At 36.2% G+C, this 19,543-nt stretch overlaps 1 protein-coding gene across 23 annotated transcripts in view; it reads right to left on the bottom strand.

Annotated features, from left to right (window-relative positions):
- sd (TEA domain transcription factor 1 homolog scalloped) overlaps nt 1-19,543 on the bottom strand; it is a 486,093-nt gene that overhangs the window by 184,744 nt on the left and 281,806 nt on the right. Inside the window, exons 1-2 of one of the 23 annotated variants that reach the window (XM_067785455.1) lie at nt 6,503-8,700; nt 2,942-3,479 (exon numbers count right to left, since the gene is read on the bottom strand). The exons of 14 other annotated variants lie outside the window; for them this stretch is intronic. In XM_067785455.1, the coding sequence (XP_067641556.1) occupies nt 2,942-3,098 (157 nt within the window). In that variant the 5' untranslated portion in view covers nt 3,099-3,479; nt 6,503-8,700. Of the gene's footprint in view, nt 1-2,941; nt 3,480-6,502; nt 8,701-19,543 lie in introns of those variants that run through there. 8 more of the 23 variants (XM_067785454.1, XM_067785447.1, XM_067785450.1 and 5 more) reach the window with 8 other exon arrangements.

The raw sequence follows: 19,543 nt of genomic DNA, 5'->3' as shown, positions 1-19,543 counted from the left end.
AGATCTATATCCGTCAAAGGACTATCAACATTTATAACACTCCCCAAAACATTCGGGGAGTGTCTATATCGTTAATAAAACAACAACAACAACAACCTCTTAATCAAAGTTACTGATTAAACACTATTCTTTTCTTGCACATCAAACCTTTGAGATACCCACCGAAGTCGCCTATAACAAACTCTGTAAAACTGAGTTTTAGTACAGTAAAGTAATCGTATGATCAAAGTACCATAGAAAAGTGCCCTTGGAAGTTCGCAGCAGCTCGGAGCTAGGTTGGAAGTCACCCTAAAATCCTACACTACTTGCCAAAGATTTATATTTAATACCAACGCACATTCAAAAAACTTCCCACTAGATCATTCAAAGTTAGCAGATCACTCAAGAAACTCTCTATGAAAGTATTAAAAGTTAGACCTAGGAAACACGCGGTTTTGAAAAGGGGCTAGCCACAACTATTAAAATTTTAAAAGATTTGACTTAATTATGTTGGATTGCATAGACATATACATAGAGTGAGACAAGATTCAGAATTTATGAGAAAGAGTTAAAACTATTACAATAGACAGTTCGGAATTGAATTCTATTAACTGAAGTCTGCCCTAGGCAGATCACGTTCCACGTATATCTTAGGTTAATACTGAGCTCTAATTACGATACTTAAAGAGTGGAATTCGATCAAAGATGACACCGTTTATATGCAAATAACCCCAGATCAAACGGCTGCTATATATAGCGCATACAATGATTCGACCCCCACTTTCAACATCACCTGCGTCTAAAAGCATATTAAAAAACCAGCATAACAAACAACCAACAGCTGATTATCAATAGGAGATTTGCATAGATAGATAGATTTGCGAAATTCACAATCACCTTTGGTGAATCAACCGAAGATGGCGCCTTTGAGGGCATAAAGATGATCATATCTAGCCGGATCTGACTTTGGCTGGTAAATGATTTCTATGTTGGAGCGGCCAGAGTTGCTCGCCTCTCTCTTCACAATCAAACCATCCTAATGAGCGAGAATTGACACAGCACCGCTGGACCTTTGACACCTAGAAATATGGTGCGCCATTACCATGGAGCGGAAGTGTCCTACGAAAAGCCAGTACTCCAATGGTGTTTTGAGATCTACTTAGGGGAGTATATGCTAGACAATGTCCTTGAATTTGGCTCTCCTCTGAAAACACTCGGTTCAAGCACCGGGCAAAGCAACATCAAAATATTTAGAAGCAAGTTTTTTCAATTGGAAAACAGTTTTTCTACGCGGGGTCGCCCCCTGGGCAGTGATTTGGCACACTCCGGGTGTATCTTTGCCATGAAAAGATTCGCAGTAAAAACTCATATGCCTTGCAGATGCCATTCGGAGGCGACGTAAAACATGTAGGTCCAGCCAATTTGTAGGAAAAATTAAAAAGAAGCACGACAAAAATTGGAAGAGTAGCTCGGTTTACAATCTCTTGGGAGGTTATCGCGCCTTGCTTTTATGTAATTATTTTTTAAAAAGAGGCAAAGAAGCTGTGGACATCCAGATGTAAGCTGAGAAGATCAATAGATAGAAGATAATACCGCACCACTTGGCATCCCATACTTAACCCTTTTCGATTTAGATGCTCCTTTTCTAAATTTAATATAAGCTTAATAATAAATAATAATAATTCATATTGCTGTCAAGATTTTTAATTCATATGAAAGCTGAGTTTCTTCAGGTGTGTGACGAAGCGAAAAAATACTCACTGAGGGCTTAGGGGAGTATAGCGAGTATGACCAGTTCTTTACCGAATCTGAATCCGGTACGCTTCGCTGAGAACCTTTGTGTTAGTAAATTTAATTCGCTTCTTACTACGGGAATGAAATATTACAAGCTCCTTAACCCGCTGGGGGGAACTGTACTTCCTCGTTGTTGTTGTTGTTGTTGTAGCAGTGCTTCGCCCCACCTAATAGGTGCGACCGATCACAAATTGTCATCAATATCCTCTAACGGGAGTCCAAGGAAACCTGCTGTTTCAACAGGGGTGGACCATAATGAAAGGGGTGTTAGAGGCGTTGGTTCCACATTACAATTAAAGAGATGGTTGGTGTCATGTGGGGACACATTGAAAGCGGGCCATACATTTTGTTTGTCGAGGTTGATTCTGGATAGGTAAGTGTTTAACCTGTTACAGTATCCAGAACGAAGTTGAGCAAGAGTGACTCGCATTTCCCTGGGGAGTATGCGTTCTTCCTCCGCAGGTTTTGGGTACTGTATTTTGAGTACTGGATTCAACGGGCAATTCCTGGCATAAAGGGCCGAAGCCTGTTTGTGAACTGTTTGGTTAGCATCTCATTTCTCTCCCTCTCGATTATACCATTGTTCAAAGTAAATCACAGTTCCGACATCATTGGCCATTTTGTGTGCTTCCTTGAAGAGTAAGGTGGTTTCATCCTTGCAAAATAGGTCGATCTTCTTGTTCACTTTTATACTTGGATCGACTGCACTCAATGTGCATTGTTTTTTTGACTTCACTTAGTCAAGACGGAGTGCTGTGTGGGCGTACACAAGGCTGATGTTCAACTACAGACAGCCGAGAATAAAATAGAGAAATCTAGCGAGTCTGGTTAATTGCAAAAAGTAGACAAATTAAAAATGGCCATAGAGGCTAGATGAAATAAAGAAGCAACAACATAAAAGGACAGATTGACGAAGGCACAAATATAAAAAAGTGTAAACTGAAAATCTGACTGGACGTTGGCGAGATTGTATCTTGGAGTCATAGTAGGCGTCCGATTGCACAAAGTTAAATCAATAGAAAACGACGTCGTTAATGCTTTGTAGTACATCATATCTACATACAGTCAAACATACATACGAACGAATATTGTTTTAAAATAAGACACTTTTATGGCAGGCAATAAAAGGCAAAAGTAGAAAATGAAATACAAAAAGAAATCAACAAACCTTTATGTTTTGATTCGTGCAGGATGGCGTCTTCGTCGTCAATAATGCTGCCACTGCTGCCGACAATTGTCGATGTATTTGTAGCAGAGTTACTGAGATTATTTTGCAACTGCAGCAGGCCACTGCCACAAGTGCTCGAGCTGGTTATGTTTTTCATGCAGCCAGTTTATAATGAAACGTTCAACAAAAACACAAAAATCGAAATGCAATTGAATTGCAAAGCGAACAGCACGAAAAAGGTAAACGATTTTTTATTTTGTTTTTTTTTTTGAGAGCCGTTAAACTTTTACTTTTTTGAGAAAATTAAAAATTTTTGGGCCTTTATTTTGCTTTTATTTGTCGATTAACTTGTTTTGTGTTTCTTTTATTTTTATGTGTTATTTATTTCTTTATTATTTTGGTGATGAAATTTTTAAAAATGTAATTCATGTAAACACTTGGCACTTATTTTACTGGGTTTGTTTATACAAATTCAAGCGAATATGGCAACCTTTATTTGGTACTACAATTTATTCAAAAATTATTGATTTCAATTTGTCTGAAAATAAGTTATTTAAGTTCTTAATAATTATATTTTTTAAATAAATTTTTTTTTAAATTATTTTTTAAATTCGGCATATTTTAACAAATTATTTCAAATTTTTATAATAGTTTAGATTAAACATTTTTTTTGTGTTTTTTAAGTGGTATTAATATATATTAAATTTATTTTACATACATAAATTTGATAATTTGTTTTGTAATTCCAAATTGTTTATTTACTTTAATTTAAATTTGTTTCTTTTCAAATTTTAAAGCTTTGACTTTAATATTTGATCTTTAACCTTTAATTGTAAGTAATAAACTTTTAAAATTTTTGAATTTTTAATTCCTGTTCATATTAATTCCAATTGAAATGTGTTTTTATCAACAATGATTTTTTTTTTAACTTTAATGGAACAAAAAAACATAATTTTTTATCGTTCAGAATGAAGTTGAATGAATTTTCCTGTACAAAAATTTCCAAAATTGTTTTTTTGCTGCTTCTGTTTTATTTAGCTTCATTCTGAACGATGAAAAATTATTTTTTATGGACGAATTGAGACAGCCTTAACAATTATTATGCCTAATTAAATATATTTTCCAATTTTTTTGGCTTACTTTAAAATAATTTTGTTTTTCAATTAATTATATACATTTTTTTTGATATGCACTTTAATTTGAGCTTTTTATCTTGAACTATTTATTTATTTTGTCTTCAAATTTCAATATTTGATTTTTTAGTATTATTACAAAGATAAATTTTAGTTCCCGATCTCCAGTGTGTTAAACCTTCCCTTTTTTATTAATTAAAAAAAAAAAACAATTGATATATATTTAATTTTAAATTTGAATTTCTTTCCTAAATGTTTATTCTTAAAAAAAAAAAATATTTTTAAATTTTATTCTTTTACTTACAGGCTTTTGACTTAATATGACAACATTTTTTAATTTGAGTTTAGAATATAAAATTTTTTAACATTTTAAGTTTTCAATGCTTAATATTTAAACTATATCTTTAATTTTAACTTCTTATTTAGAAGTTTTTTTTTTGAGTACAGATATTTTTCTCAAGTTTTTAAGAGGTTTTTTTCAAATTTTAACCTTTTTAAATTTTAAAGATTATTTTTTATTGAAATTTTTTTCTAATTTTAGGTTTTTGTTTTGATGTGTTTAAATATATCTTTTCAAATTTTTGCATTTTAACTTACAAATTTTAATTTTTGGAAATTTATATCTTAATTAAAATTTTAGATGTTTTTTTTTGTATTAATTTTAGTTGTATGCTTTTGAAATAATTATCATCTTTTTAAAATTTGGTTTTTGCACTATAAGTTTTAATTTTTTGAATTTTAAGTATTTATTTATTTCATTTTTATTTTTTAAAACTTAATATAAATCATACACTTTTTTATTAACAACTTCCCTGTCAAGTGAGTCATATGTGACTCACAAGAGCGTATTGAAATAAGTTCATGAGTCACATGTGAATCATTTCTTTATACAACTTAAACACGCTTTCTTGGTATGAACGTGTCGTTATATATTTGTGAATTCTATGTGAGCGTATATTAAAAGACCTAAACTTAAGGAAAATGAAAGAAAATTTCGAAATTTGTTTTCTGATACCTTTTTCTCATTTTCTTCAATTTTTGTATATACTTCTAACTTCAATTAAACAAAAAAGCACATTAATACACGCTTTTGACATTTACTTATCAATTTACCGTTATTGTGATTCGAAAAGTTAAATTATTTCTTATGGTCCTATATGTTCACATGTGACTCATTGAACGTGGTAAACAAAATTGTTTTTCCTAGGTTCAGGAGTCACATTTGACTCACAAAATAAAATAGCCAAAATAAGGTAAATATATGTCAAATTATTTATAAAAATATTATTTTATAATATATATTCATATTATTCAATTAAGCAATACAAAAAAATAATGAGCGTGGGGCATTCTCAAAGCGTTTTGTATGGGGACAGGGAAGTTGTTAGTGTTGGTTCTAAAAAAGTTAGCTTTACTCTCAAAAATGCTTTTAAACTTTTTTTATTTGTTACTTTGTCTTTAGCTTTGTTTTTTAAAATTGTTAGTATCGTTAAAAGTAATTTTGAATTTTATTAGTTTTTCATATACATACGTCAGTGTTTATAAACTTTAATATCTTTTTTTAATTTTAATGACAGTTTTTATTTCTTAACTTTCAATTACGAAGTAATTTTTTGTAATTACTTCCATATTTTGTATATAAATAATTATATATTAATAATTTTCAAATTTAAATTTAAGTTTTTTAAATCAATTTTTTTATTTCGTTCGTTATTTTTTATACAATTGATTTTAGTTTTTTATTTTCATTCGTATTATTATTATTTATATATGTATAAATGTTTTTCAAATGAAAATTTTTTAAATCCTAATTTTGTTCGTTATTTTTGTTACATATTTTTTATTTGCTTGTGTATTTTGAATATATGTTAATATTTTTCAAATTTAAATTATATTTATAAAACTTCAATATATCTTTGTTTTTTGTTTTTGTAATTAACCTATAATATTTTAATTTCAATACCTAATTTTGAATTTGTGGTTTAAAATTTTAACCTTAAGTATTTAATTTCCAGATTTTTAATATTGCTTTTTTTTTAATGTGTGCATTTAGTTGGCAATATTGAAGTTTTTGTTATTTAAAATTTTTCTATATGGATATTAAAAAATGTTTTAAACTTTCAATTGTTATTGTAAATGTTATATTTAATTGAATTAGAATAAACAGTTTTATATCATATTTCAAATACTTTTGCATTTTAATTTTGTGTTTTAAATTGTAAACTGTAGTTTTTAATATTCAATTTTCTAATCATGCATTTTTCTTTTGGTATTTTTATTTGGTTTGCAGTATTTTATATATGCAAATACTTTCTGCAATATTCTCAGTACATATTACTTTAAATTTTAAATTTATAAATTTTCTATAATTATAAAAAAAATTTAATTTTCAATTTTAATTAAAATTTAAAGTTTTTAAATTTCAAACCTTTCATTAATTTTTATTTTGATTACATTTTAATATTTAGTTTGCATTTCTTAAAACTTTTGTCTTCATTCATTCTGTTTTCCCTGCATTCAATATTTTCTACTCATTCATTAATGCCAATCCGATATTTTTATTTTTTTCTGTTCTTTTGCAATTTGAATTATTTTCACATTTTTACTGTCGCTAAGCTGTGATTATACACCTTTCGGCACATACACACACACACATATATATTTAAACGTTGTTTTTTTTATTTTTATTTTGTTTTGAATGCATAAACCATCACTTATACTCGATTTTTTTGTTTTTGGCATGTCGCCGACAACCAAAGAACCCGTCCCAGTCACAAACCAAACCAGAACCCCACCAACAACACTTCTTTAACTATATGAACAACTTATGTATGTATGCATATGTGTGTGACAACTATGGCGGCGCTGCGCTACCGTTAATATACACAAATATTGATGTGTTGGTCTGACGTAAACAGCGCAGTCAGCTTAAGTCCCCACACACAGCAAAGAAACAACACCAAACCGTGCCGATGACAACAATAAAATTAGCGACTGTGCCTGTTAGCTACGATGCGATCGGATGGAGAAAGAGACACAAGTAAGGAAAGGGGCGCGTTGGGATAAATGGGAGCTGAAGAAGGGGAATGGGTGGTGGTATAGCGCTCCCCAAACGAACGCACGTACGCACCAGCACTTTAGAAGCTTTGAGTGTATGTGTGCGTGTTTTATTAGAGGCGAAAGAAAAGATACGATATATCATTTTTGGGCTTTTCGCGATCGCTGTGTTCCAAATGGGTTCCAATGGGATATGGGATTGGTTTGATTAACAGCGACGCGACGTGATGTGTATACGAAGTAAGTAACCTAGATCAAGAGAGTTTGATTGTTTTTCTTTTCCTTGGTAACATATCTTATTATCCATATGTGCGTGTTTGTGTACTTAGCAGATTTTCGCAGAAATTTTATTTATCATTTTTTAATGTTTTTTTACTATAAACACAGAATTACTCACACTTAGAAGCACTACACGATTTCCCTTTTAGAAATGATGCAAACGGGTTTCACAGAAAGCATTTATTCTTCACAAACTTTATGGAAGTGTCGATGTTTTATTTAATTCTTGTTTTATATAATTTTAAACTATGGCAAACGAAGAATTCATAGGAGACCTAACGCTCCTGGGTGTTTATACCCGAAAACGTTTGATTTTCTTCGTTTAGTTCACAAGGCGGAATAATCGCAAAATTTACTGAACAAATTTACACCGAACACTTTGAGTAGTTAAACACCAAAGAAAAAAAAAGATCTCAAATCTCATGAACTCTGCAAAGTGTAGCCGATCCGTCAAAAAAGAAAACACAAAAATCTACATAAATATATATAAATCGTTTCGTAACGAACCGCAGCACACGCAACGCGCAGAATCAAGAGAAACTCACAGACTGAACTCAGCGCTGTGTGAGCGGCGGTGATTAGGGCCCAAAAAACGTACTCATATGCACAATCAACAGACAGACTGCTAGCCAGCTAGCTAGCAAGCCAAAGAGCTAACGAAACACGGCCAGTAGTAGCTCCAATGACACGACAATAGACTGAAAACTAAATACAGCAACAATAAAAGCAAGCAGCCAACAAAAAAGCAACAATCAGCAACTGTAGAGCGCAAGCAGAGAACATGCTTTTTGTGGGTTGTTGGAGGCCGCGCGGGAAGAAATCAAATGTGGTCGTATATAGGAGGCGTATGCAAGTGGAAGCTGGGCCCCATTATTCCCTTTTATCTTAGTTGGGGCTTAACCGCCAGTCTGCTTTTATATGAGTGTTGGCGTACTTGTCCCGTGATAGGAACGACACACCTCCTTAGCTAAAACGATTCATACACAATAGCAACTCTACTGTACGATATGTGAGAGCTGTACCACAAACGATAAAACTCATCCTTTCTAGTAAACACTAGTTTCAAAGTAGACTAGGTAAGGTTCGGTCATCTCATCTCAAACATTTTTTAGTTTGTTGGGTGACCACATTCTTCAGTGGCTATAATTTAGCTAATAAGGCAGATCTCGACCTTGGATGTTAACTGCGGAGCGTCGAATACGTCCGGAACAACATATTTATGCCTTGTCCTTGAAAATACTGTACAGTAGAGCAAAAATTGACTGTTGATTCCATCTCATCTTCCTCCATACGGCTAACGCAGCTGGGGTTGTGTACGATAGTAAGGCGTACCGTATGAACTTCCATTGGCTAGAGAACTGTTTATACTCCAATTTCAATAGATGGATGAACTTTGGTAATCCTTGATAGCTTCGCAAGCGCTTGCTTAGCTTTCCAGAATCAGAGAGAAAGCGGCTAGTGCAGCCCCAAATTCTCTTTTCACAACCAAATTCAGTGTAGTGTACTAGTGTAGGGGCTGTACCAAATATATATATATATCTAAACCATTGCCATTGCCGGCGGCCACCGTGGTGTGATGGTAGCGTGCTCCGCCTACCACACCGAAGACCCTGGGTTCGCACCCCGGGCAAAGCAACATCAAAATTTTAGAAATAAGGTTTTTCAATTAGAAGAAAATTTTTCTAAGCGGGGTCGCCCCTCGACAGTGTTTGGCAAGCGCTCCGGGTGTATTTCTGCCATGAAAAGCTCTCAGTGAAAACTCATCTGCCTTGCAGATGCCGTTCGGAGTCGGCATAAAACACGTAGGTCCCGTCCGGCCAATTTGTAGGAAAACTCAAGAGGAGCACGACGCAAATTGGAAGAGAAGGTCGGCCTTAGATCTCTTCGGAGGTTATCGCGCCTTACATTTTTTTTTTTTAAATCATTGCTTTCGCCACTCTTCCGTGACCTTTGTCCTACTCAGCCGTTTGCTAATGAACTCTCACCAAAATCGACTCGAAACCAGTTCTAGTATTGCCTTTTGTCCGGTAGCAGATTTTGAAAGACTTCTTCGGTCTCAAGAAAAGTGCTAAGCACAAAAATCTTTACACTAAGGGACCCCTTTCTCAGTTTGACAAGGCAATGAAGAGCCATTTCTGTAGACCTTGCTTTATAGTAGACGTGTTGAGTTGGCGAAATATTCGTTTATATGCCTCGCCCAACTTAGTGGGGGCCACCCTTTTTTAAACGGTTTTATTTAGCTTAAGTTGACAGGCAGGCCGCATGCACGGCCGCACGGCCGTTGTGAACGAATCTTGTAATTGAAATTTAAGTAACTTCCCGATAAGCTACAAGCTTGAAGCTTGGAATATAGTTCAGAACCCGATGACAATGCAATAATAAGAAAAAAATCGCCGCTAGGTGGCGCAAGGATCGAGATATTCGCAAAATTCGCATTTGTGGTCCGATTTGGCTCATATTTGGAACACATAATACATGCAAGAATAAAAAGTGACTTATAAAAAAAATCACCGCTAGGTGGCGCAAGGATCGAAATATTCACAAAAATCGTATTTGTGGTCCGACTTGGCTCATGCTTGGAACACATAATACATACAAGAATAGAAAGCGACTTATCAAAAAAAATCGCCGCTAGGTGGCGCAAGGATCGAGATATTCACAAAAATCATATTTGTGGTCCGATTTGATTTGGTCCATATTTGGAACACATAATACATACATGAATAGAAAGGACCTATGATGCCCGATTTGGCTCATATTTGGAACAAATATTGCATACAGTCCAGTAGAAGTGACATCAAAATATTTTGGAGTTGGAGGAGGGACAAGCCTACGTGGCGCAGAGTTGAGTAAAGTCTTTGGAAGGATTATGTATTGAGGACTTAGGTTGTAACAAATTGTCAGGAAAGAGTCCTTGTAATAATGAGTCACTAAATGAACTAAATGGAATGAGAAATAATAGGCAATTAAATAAAGACTAAAAACTTGAAAATAAAAAAATTAAAAAAAATTTTTAAGTTAAACGGTTTTATTGAAAACAATACTTACATGAAATAATAATAATACGAAAAGCTAGAAAATAATTAGGTAGGTCCTAGGTACTAGTCATTACACTCCTTATCAATCTAGGACGTTGAAATTTCTATTGATAGTCATATATAAGACCAACTGAACCTTAATCAGGTTATGCTACGCCTCACATTTTTAGAAATTTCACGCGCCCAACGCTTTTATTTAATTGTCTGATCAACGCCCTAGATTGATAAGGAGTGTGATGACTAGTACCTAGGACCTACCTAATTATTTTCTAGCTTTTCGTATTATTATTATTTCATGTAAGTATTGTTTTCAATAAACCAAAAGCGGATGCCGATAGAAATACTTCCCGGACAGGAGCGTCTTTTTTATTCTCGTAATATGACCTAAGGCTCATACGGCTCAACAATAAATCTACTTCTATATACAGCTTTGCATCACGGACAGGAAATCAAATCATCCGGAGAACATTTCTCTCGAAAACTCGAAGGGTCATTCCATATTCTCTCGAAACCATTGATGCTTTCCAGCCATACATGAGGAAAGGTGTGATGAGAGACTTGTAAAGCGTGATTTTTGTTCGTCGAGAGAGAACTTGACTTCTCAGTTGATTTCTCAGTCCAACGTGGTGACAGCCACCGCGTAATGGCGGTACCGTATTCCGCCTACCACACTGAAGATCCTGGGTTCAAGTCCCAGACAAAGCAACATCAAAAATATAGAAATAAATTTTTCGAAATGAGAACGTCTCCCCTTTTAGAAACCTTAGTACGGCCCTGCAATGAAACAAGTGGGGTATCTGTATCAAACGACCAATAAAGCAAACCAAAACAAAGAACAAAAAAAAAGCAAGCAATAGTGAAAAGAAAATGCAAAAGAAGAAAAGAGGTAATGGGGCGAGCGGGGTAACAGTTTGGGGCCACTTTAACGTCTCTTGAACGCGCGTGTACACACAGACTACACTACTTTTTGTGGGTAGATGAGAGCGCGCAGGTGTTGCGGTGGGAAGGAGTGGCCGAACGGGTTTCACTACCTACTCTTCATTGCACAAAACTACACACTTATATATATAAATACGTACTCCGAATGCTCTCAAAATTTATTTATTTTTGTAGATTTTTACGTGGAGACTTTGCAAGCGAGTTCTTCAAATTCTCGTCATTCCCTAGAGTATGAGTGTACAGCACATTGCGATCAACTTGGGATATAACCAGCTGTTGTCAGCTATGCTCCACCAATGCTAGGAATGTAAAATATGCGCGTTAACAGTGGAGCGCTCAGCTAACAGCGTGTGAGAGAATGCTCAAAAGAGAGTACCTTCAACATTTTTTGAATATTTTTCCGATTAGCTGTACACGAGGAATGCCACGAAGAATGTGCGCGCGTTAACAGCGTAGACAGTTGGGCTAGAGAATGAATAACTAAAAGAGTAAATACAATATGTTGGTAAACATTTGGGGAGCAGTTTAATTGTATGAGTAATGCCCACAAATAGCTGTTAGGCAGAAGTAGACATAGAGAAAGTGCGCATGTGGGAGAGTTAATGCGAGCAAAATGATCGTGTTCGTTGTTTAGCAAGTAGCAGAGAAATGATTTGTTGCCCTTTTGCTTATATTTATGTGTGGAATATGTAGATATGTACGTTTGTTATTTGTAGTTGTAGTAATAAAGACATTTGTTTACAGTGCATGCCGAATGTCTGACGACAATGCTAAAATTTGTTATTTTTTTATGATATATTTTCGTTCACTGATTTCGTTGGCGTTGCAACACTAATTCTAACCGACTTAAAAAAATTCTAGTTATTTTATTTATTTTATTTTGTAGCAAAGTGGTAATTTTATATGGTTAGAAGCAACTGTTTACCTGTGTCGACTAACAACACCAAGTAGTAAGACCTGTTTCATATCTAACTCGCATTAACGAAGTCTCGCCTTGAATATTTCTTTTTGAGTACAACGTCCAATTTCGTGGTACAATAATTGGAAAGTAGTGGTCGTTGAATTTTGCTATATCCATCCCAATTGCATATTTCCATCCGATACAAATTTTAGTCTTTCCGGGGTCCGGGTCTTTTGTTCTGACTTGGAGTTATTGCACCATCGTAGAGCATGACTTCTATGGCAACGAGTCTAGATAGTTAATTAGAAGATATTTCTGAAAGAACCTTCTTACACATTTTCTACTACACAATAACTACATATGTAGGTCCAGAGCTTAATAAATACATTTATTAACCTTGAGTAGGGTTTAGAGGTTTACGCCAATCACTTTATCGGAGGCGGCGGCGTAGGCCCTATTATATATCGGCGGCGGCGGCGTGGGCGGCGCGCCGACGTACCCCGGTGTTCTTACTTTAAAAACTTTGCTTTTTCTATTAAAAAAATTATTTTTAGGAAAGGTTTTGTTTGTATGTATTTCCGGAATCAACATTTTGGTCATTTCGGAAAGATCCGGGGTTTTTGCCTCAAAATCTCGTAGATCGTTCAAAAATTTTCAGGAGTAGCTCCTTGCGGAGGGATTGTCCCTTACTCCAGAGAGGCTTCGAACCTAACCACGGTCCTTGGAATTGGTACATAAAATGGTCACACTTTTGTCCGTATATCTCGTGCAAAGCGTAGTTCCACCTGGGGTTAAATCCTAATAATCGTCGCGAACACAATTTCTTTAAATTATTTTTGGCTCCTTGGCGGTCAAGCACAAGGGCGACTTACGGTCTATTAATACTCTTGACACTCGTGGCACAGGGCGCCCCCAGTGTTTTCGGCCGCTTTTAAGAGCTACAATTCCCGATGTGCGAACAGTAGCAATCCCGACCACCAGTCACTACCACGCCTCCTGACCCTCACACCATATGCAAAAAACCAGTAGTGCTTTTTTATTTCAGCACAACCCTTGTCTATACCTAAGTGTCCAATTTTTTCGTGTGTATATCTGATAACATCATTTACCATTTCATTTGGCACGTATAATCGACGAGTATTCGAGGGCGATATTTGGTAAACAACTTCGTCTCGAAGCTCATATTCATTGCTTTCTTCAGTCTCTAATTTGGATCTAAGGCGGCAAATTTCAGGGTCACGACTCTGTGCTATTCGTAATTGAAAATCAATATCAAGGTCACTTACAGCACCAATATTCTCTATTCGACTTAATGCATCCACATGAGTCATTGATTTTCCAGGTCTGTGTTGTATTGTATAATTGTACTGTTCCAACTGAAGTGCCGAGCGAGCAATTTTCGCTGAACCATTTTCATTAGCTAATGTTTTTGCCAATGCATCACAGTCAGTTACAATCTTAAATGGCCTACGATCGAAATATGTATGAAAGTGTCTGTGTAATTTACTTCCCGATACAGACGTAGTCTTTGAAAAAAAAGCAATAGAGTGAAATTTTTAATCATCTTGTTTTTGCAGCAGCGCAGCACCAAATCCCCTCGAGCTAGCATCGCAGTGTAATTCTGTATCTCGCCCTGGATCAAATATGGCTAAAATAGGTGGCTCTATGAGCTTTTGACGTAACGTAAGAAAGGCTTGGCGGCATTCTTCAAAAAGTATAAAAGGTGTATCGTTTTTAATAAGTTGATCCAATGGGTAAGCAAGTTTTGAAAAGCCCGTCACAAAACGACGGAAGAACGAGAATAAACCAATACATGTTTGTAACTGCCTATGACTTCTTGCCATCGGGTATAGCTGAATTGCTTCAATATGTCGATTGCTTGGTGAAATTCCGGAAGAGTTGGCTTTTAACCCTAGGTATTCTATCTCAGTTTGCGCGAATTTACATTTTTTTAAATTGAGTTCAAGACCGAAAGAATGAAGTTTTTTAATTATCTTTAGTACAGTGCGTAAGTGAGTTTCAAAATCCACAGAAGCTATCAAAATATCATCCATGTATACTAAAACTAACCCAGCAGCAATTAGGTCACGTAAAACACCCAAATTTTCTAAACAGTCGTCAGGTAATGGCAGGTCTGTCCGTGGCATCCGGTTCGACCGGATGTCGTTTCTTTTGAATTTCCAGCGTTTTGAATTAGTTCTGCGCTGTGTGACAATTTTAAAAGTCATGATAGGAACTTTTTTCTTGTTATGGCGCAGGAACAGTAAGGTTGGCAAGGACCCCGCCCAGCCGACATGACTAGCCACAGAGCACCCCCAGATCATGCCGACTGCCTTCTTTACTGCTCCATCAAAGCTGTGATTCCATAACAGATGATTATCTTTTACCGTTATCTTATTAAAAGGACGATAGTCGACACATTTTCTAATTTCACCCGATTTTTTACGTATGGGTACGATTGCGGAAGCATGGGGAGAATTACTGGGGCGTATAATATTTCTCAATAACAGGTCGTTAATAATTTCTTTGATTTCAATTCGTTCCTGATGCGAAAGGCGGCGAGGTCGGCGGTATATAGGGATATTCTTAGTAACCTCTATTTTCATGCAATATTTATCAGAACTGGAAGTATTTACCTCAGTTTCTTCATACGCACATTTAATAGCGGACTGAAACAAATGTAGTTGATCGGGACATAGAAAAATAATCCGATATATCACAAATAGAGGTTTTCAGTAACTTATTGGTTACAGCACCGATGTCTACTTTAACCAGGTCACCACTATTTTTAATTGTCATAGGGGCATCGAGCTCACAAACCGAGTTTTCTGCTGACCTAAGTATGCCAAGAGATTTCTGCGTTTCTTGTAATGAAGTATTAACAACGCTCTTGTTACACAAACTTTCAAGTTTATTTATTGAATAACAATGTTTGATTTTAACTAATTTAATATTTGCCTTTTTAAAAAAAATCGCGGCCGATAAGCAAAGGAACGAACAAAAATGTATCTGGTAATACAATCAGCCCTTGTTTGAATAGTTTATTACAAAGTTTAATAATGCATTCGGTTCTTCCATATGACATAAGTTCCCGGTTTCCCAGGCCGCGGTATATTGTATTAGTTAATGAATTCTCATAAAATTGTGGTAAAACCGATCGTTAAACAAAACATTTACGGCTGCCGGAATCAAAAAGAGTGAAAACACTTTTAAACTTGGCACACTTAGGGTTAAAGTATCCGAAAGCAACACTTACCATTTGCAAAGCCTCCCATTGTTCAGCAACAGCAACAACATCTGCATCCTCCTCATAAATTTGACCTACGCCTCGATTGGCAGCTGATTGATTGACAGCAGGACGAGCTGGGCAATTCTTATACACGTGATCCAATCGGCCACAACGAAAACAAGAGCCATCAAGGCGCTTCGGCTTTGGGCATGCACTTTGATAGTGCCCAAAGCGAGAACAATTAAAACAGCGAACTGTCAGCCGAAGGTGCACTGGTAGACGAAGACGGCTCAGAATTACAGCAGATTGACAAGAACGTAAGCGCTCGTAACGAACTACCAACGTCTTCAATTCACGTAAGGTGGTAGCACCATAGAGCATTGCAGCACTTGTAGACACATCGCCGATCCCATTTATAATAAGGTCGATTAATTAACTTTCCTCAATTTTAGCACGTGCAACAATCTCCTGCATTTCTATGACATAGCGGTGTACTGTCTGCAATGGTCGCAGGCGTCGGTTCCGCAGTTGAGTATACACTTCATCTGTCGAATAATTCCGACCAAACTCTTCAATTAGTGCATCACGTAAAGTCTCATAAGTGTGTGCGTTTATCGTCCGTAAAAATACTTTAGCTGTGCCACTTAACAAGCGGCGAATTCCCAAAAAGGGTGCTCGGCCATCGAAGCGTAGAATTTGGAAGGCATCCTCCATATCTTTTACAAATTTTAGCACATCGTAGGTATCGTCCACATTGAACTGCTGAACCATAGACTCTATAGCGTTCATATCCAGATGAATGATTGGTGCTGGCTGTGACACTATGCGAAGGTTACTAACTTCCTGTTGCAACAGAAGTAACTCTCGTTCATGTTTAAGACGATTAATTTGTTGAACGAGCGATGCATCAGGGTTAGCAGTTGATTGTAAAGTAGTTACATCAGAGCCACTTCGAAATTCATCGGCATCAGTAGGATTTCCATTGGCATCAGTAGAATCTTGATTGGCATCAATAGAATTTTCATTGCCCTCGTTGGCGTTCTCTCTATCTACGCTTCCAGTTTCTTTTAACATGGAATCAGTTGGCGTTGAGTTACCACCACAAGCCGCACTTGCATTAGATAGTTCGCGAATTTGGGATATAGTTGCTGTTGACGGCACATCAACTCCAAGACCAGTTAGAACGGTAATCATGTCTTCCTTCGATGTACGGCTCATTTAGAAAAAAAAAAAAATTTAGATCCTGTCCGCAGAATTGTAGTCGCGACTTCTCTTTTCAAAGGTTTTTATTTGAATGAACGAATGACGCGTTTCTTAATTACTGTCGACATACGCTTATCGAAATTCCGATACTTTACGATACTTTTACATTAGGGCTAGTACACACGGTAAGCTAAGTGATAACTTAAGGGTCAGATACACTATGCTACATGGCAACATAATCATACACGGTTAGCCTACTGTACATGAGACGTAACTGTAATCTGTAATACACTACACCTTGTTAAAAAATGTGCCTACGTATTCACATTTGTAACAGGATCCGTCAGGTGTTGGTCATATTTAAAAATGGTTGATAAGCTATATACCAGGGATGCACCTTAACGTTAAGCTAATCGTTTATCAAAAAATGTCCACCGTTTCCGTTGAAACACTTCGAAATATTATCGATAAAGAAATTATCAAGATAAATTGTATCTCGTTTTTAACCGAAACGAAAAGCTTTCGTTAACGTTAAAAACGTTAACAAAAACGTGATATTTTATATTTGAATTGTGCTGGCAATGCTATAGCCATGGTGAAGCCGTAAGGTGGTAACAGCGAGCGGACATACACACAAACTCCATGTAATTTGTTTGTGTAATTCGTTGGTGGTAATGTCAAAAATACTCTGAGAAATATTCGTACTGTCAAAATTCATGAGAAAAGTTGCAATCAGCTTGGCTAATGCTTTCACCTTTAATGACTCCGCCATCAATCAGCTTTGCCAGCATAGTTTGAAATTAATAATCATCTTAAGCGATTTGATTTCGTTTTGATAGGGCAGAAAACGAAACAAAATCATTTCGTTAATTTGACGTTCTTAACGTTAATAAACGAAATGAAATGACTTTGTTTCGTTTATTAACGTTAATTATCGTAACGAAATGATATCGGTTCGTTGGTTAAGCATGCCTGCTATATACAATGTGATTTACTCCAAGGGACTAGTTGGGGATAGGGCCGCCAACTTTAGGAAATGTCGAACCGGGAGACGTGGGGGTTCAATGATGAAGTGTAAAAATCAAAATTAAGATTTCAGATGCTATTTTATAGTTAAGAAAATAAAGTGATTTTTCAAACCCTTCTCATACGTGTTGAAGGTATATGCAACTTAAGTGTGAGCTGCGAATCATTTCAAAGGAGAATTTAAACTTCTGGAGCCTACTTAAGGATTTGACATCACAGATTTCGCTTATTCTTTTAGTCAATCGGGATATAAAATTTGGCACCTTTTTCGGGTGACCTGGTTTTTTAACAACTTGAGGACAATTTGAAAATATGTGCGACATTTTGGGAGATTTTATTTAAATTGGTTGTTCTTTATAAATTTTTTGAAAAAATTATGCGAAGTGAGCATTTAATTGTATTATAGAACTCTTCTTTAAGTATTTTGTTTTAATAACTTGGTGAATTCGGTGATGCGAAATCCGTGTTAAGCTGGCATAGAAATCGCCTGTTCTCTCAAATAACTTTTGAACGGTTAGAAAGTGTTAAATTTCGCTGTTGCATTTTTATAACTGGCAGTGATGCACATTCCTTGATACCCCTTTCGACAATATCGCACCAATTTCCGAGATGAACAATAAATGGCCTAGACAGTCTTAAAAGACTAGAAAATATAGTAACGCGCCGAACGCCGTCGCCGCCGCCGCCGCGTCGATATTCTTGACATTCGGCTGCGGCGTGCGAAAAACGTCGCAAATCGGCGGCGTACATCTCTAGTATATTGGAACGATTTTCCATCATCCCATCGAAACCATATTTGACAAGGGATGACGTAAAATCGTTCCAGTATACATCTTGCAATCTCATTATGATAGAGCTGTAGTGGCATTGCAGCGACGCATTGTATTGTCTTTCAGGTGGAACTAAAAGCCATAAAGAAGATCGCTCGATGGCTGCTACTTAGAAATTCCTTAATAAATGTAAGGCGCGATAACCTCCGAGAAGATTTTAGGCCTCTCTTTCAATTCGCGAATTTTCACTGAGATGCTTTTCATGGCAGAAATACACTCGGAGTGCTTGCCAATTCACTGCCGAGGGGGCGAACCCGCTTAGAAAAATTTTCTCGTATGTAATAGAAAAAACTTGTTTCTAAAATTTTGATGTTGTTTTGCCCGGGGCGTGAAACCAGGATCTTCGGTGTGATTGGTGGAGCACGCTACCACCACGCCATCCCTTATTTGTGGCAGTATACTCTCATAGCCATAGCCCTATAGGGCGCCAAAACTTAATAGAAGGTGTCACCAGATATGGGATGTACATATTCTTAAGTCGCTTGAACATCATCCACACAGTGAGGCGGGATTACTTCCCATAAAGGAGAGAAACGAAATGCTGAACATTTCTATTAATCTCCGCAAGCGCTATGTGAAACTCGGCACAAAAAAATCTAGCTATTTAAACGAGATGAGCATATACTGCCCCATTCCCATCCACGTAGACTGGCTAAATCTCATGTCTTTCTCAGAGTTCAATACCCGAAACTCACAGATGAGAAAGTGAATCTCCCGGAGAAACACGCGTCATCTCCGCCATATGCACACAATGTTTGTCCTGTATGTGATGTATCTCCATATGACAGCAATCATCTTTTCAATTGCAATGTGGAACAAACGCGTCTAACAAATAGATAGGATAGAGTATGCAACTCGAAGATGAGACTTAATTGTTTAGGGATCCGTTTAACGAGCCTTCCACTAAAAGGGGCTTTGTTTTTAAAAATTTTTCTTTTCAGAATTTCAGTTGTATTACAAGACTTGT

This window comes from Eurosta solidaginis, chromosome 4 (assembly GCF_040869045.1).
Source record: "Eurosta solidaginis isolate ZX-2024a chromosome 4, ASM4086904v1, whole genome shotgun sequence".
NCBI lineage: Eukaryota > Metazoa > Arthropoda > Insecta > Diptera > Tephritidae > Eurosta > Eurosta solidaginis.
The sequence above is the reverse complement of the archived record's forward strand: the minus strand, read 5'-3'. Positions and strand labels throughout refer to the sequence as shown.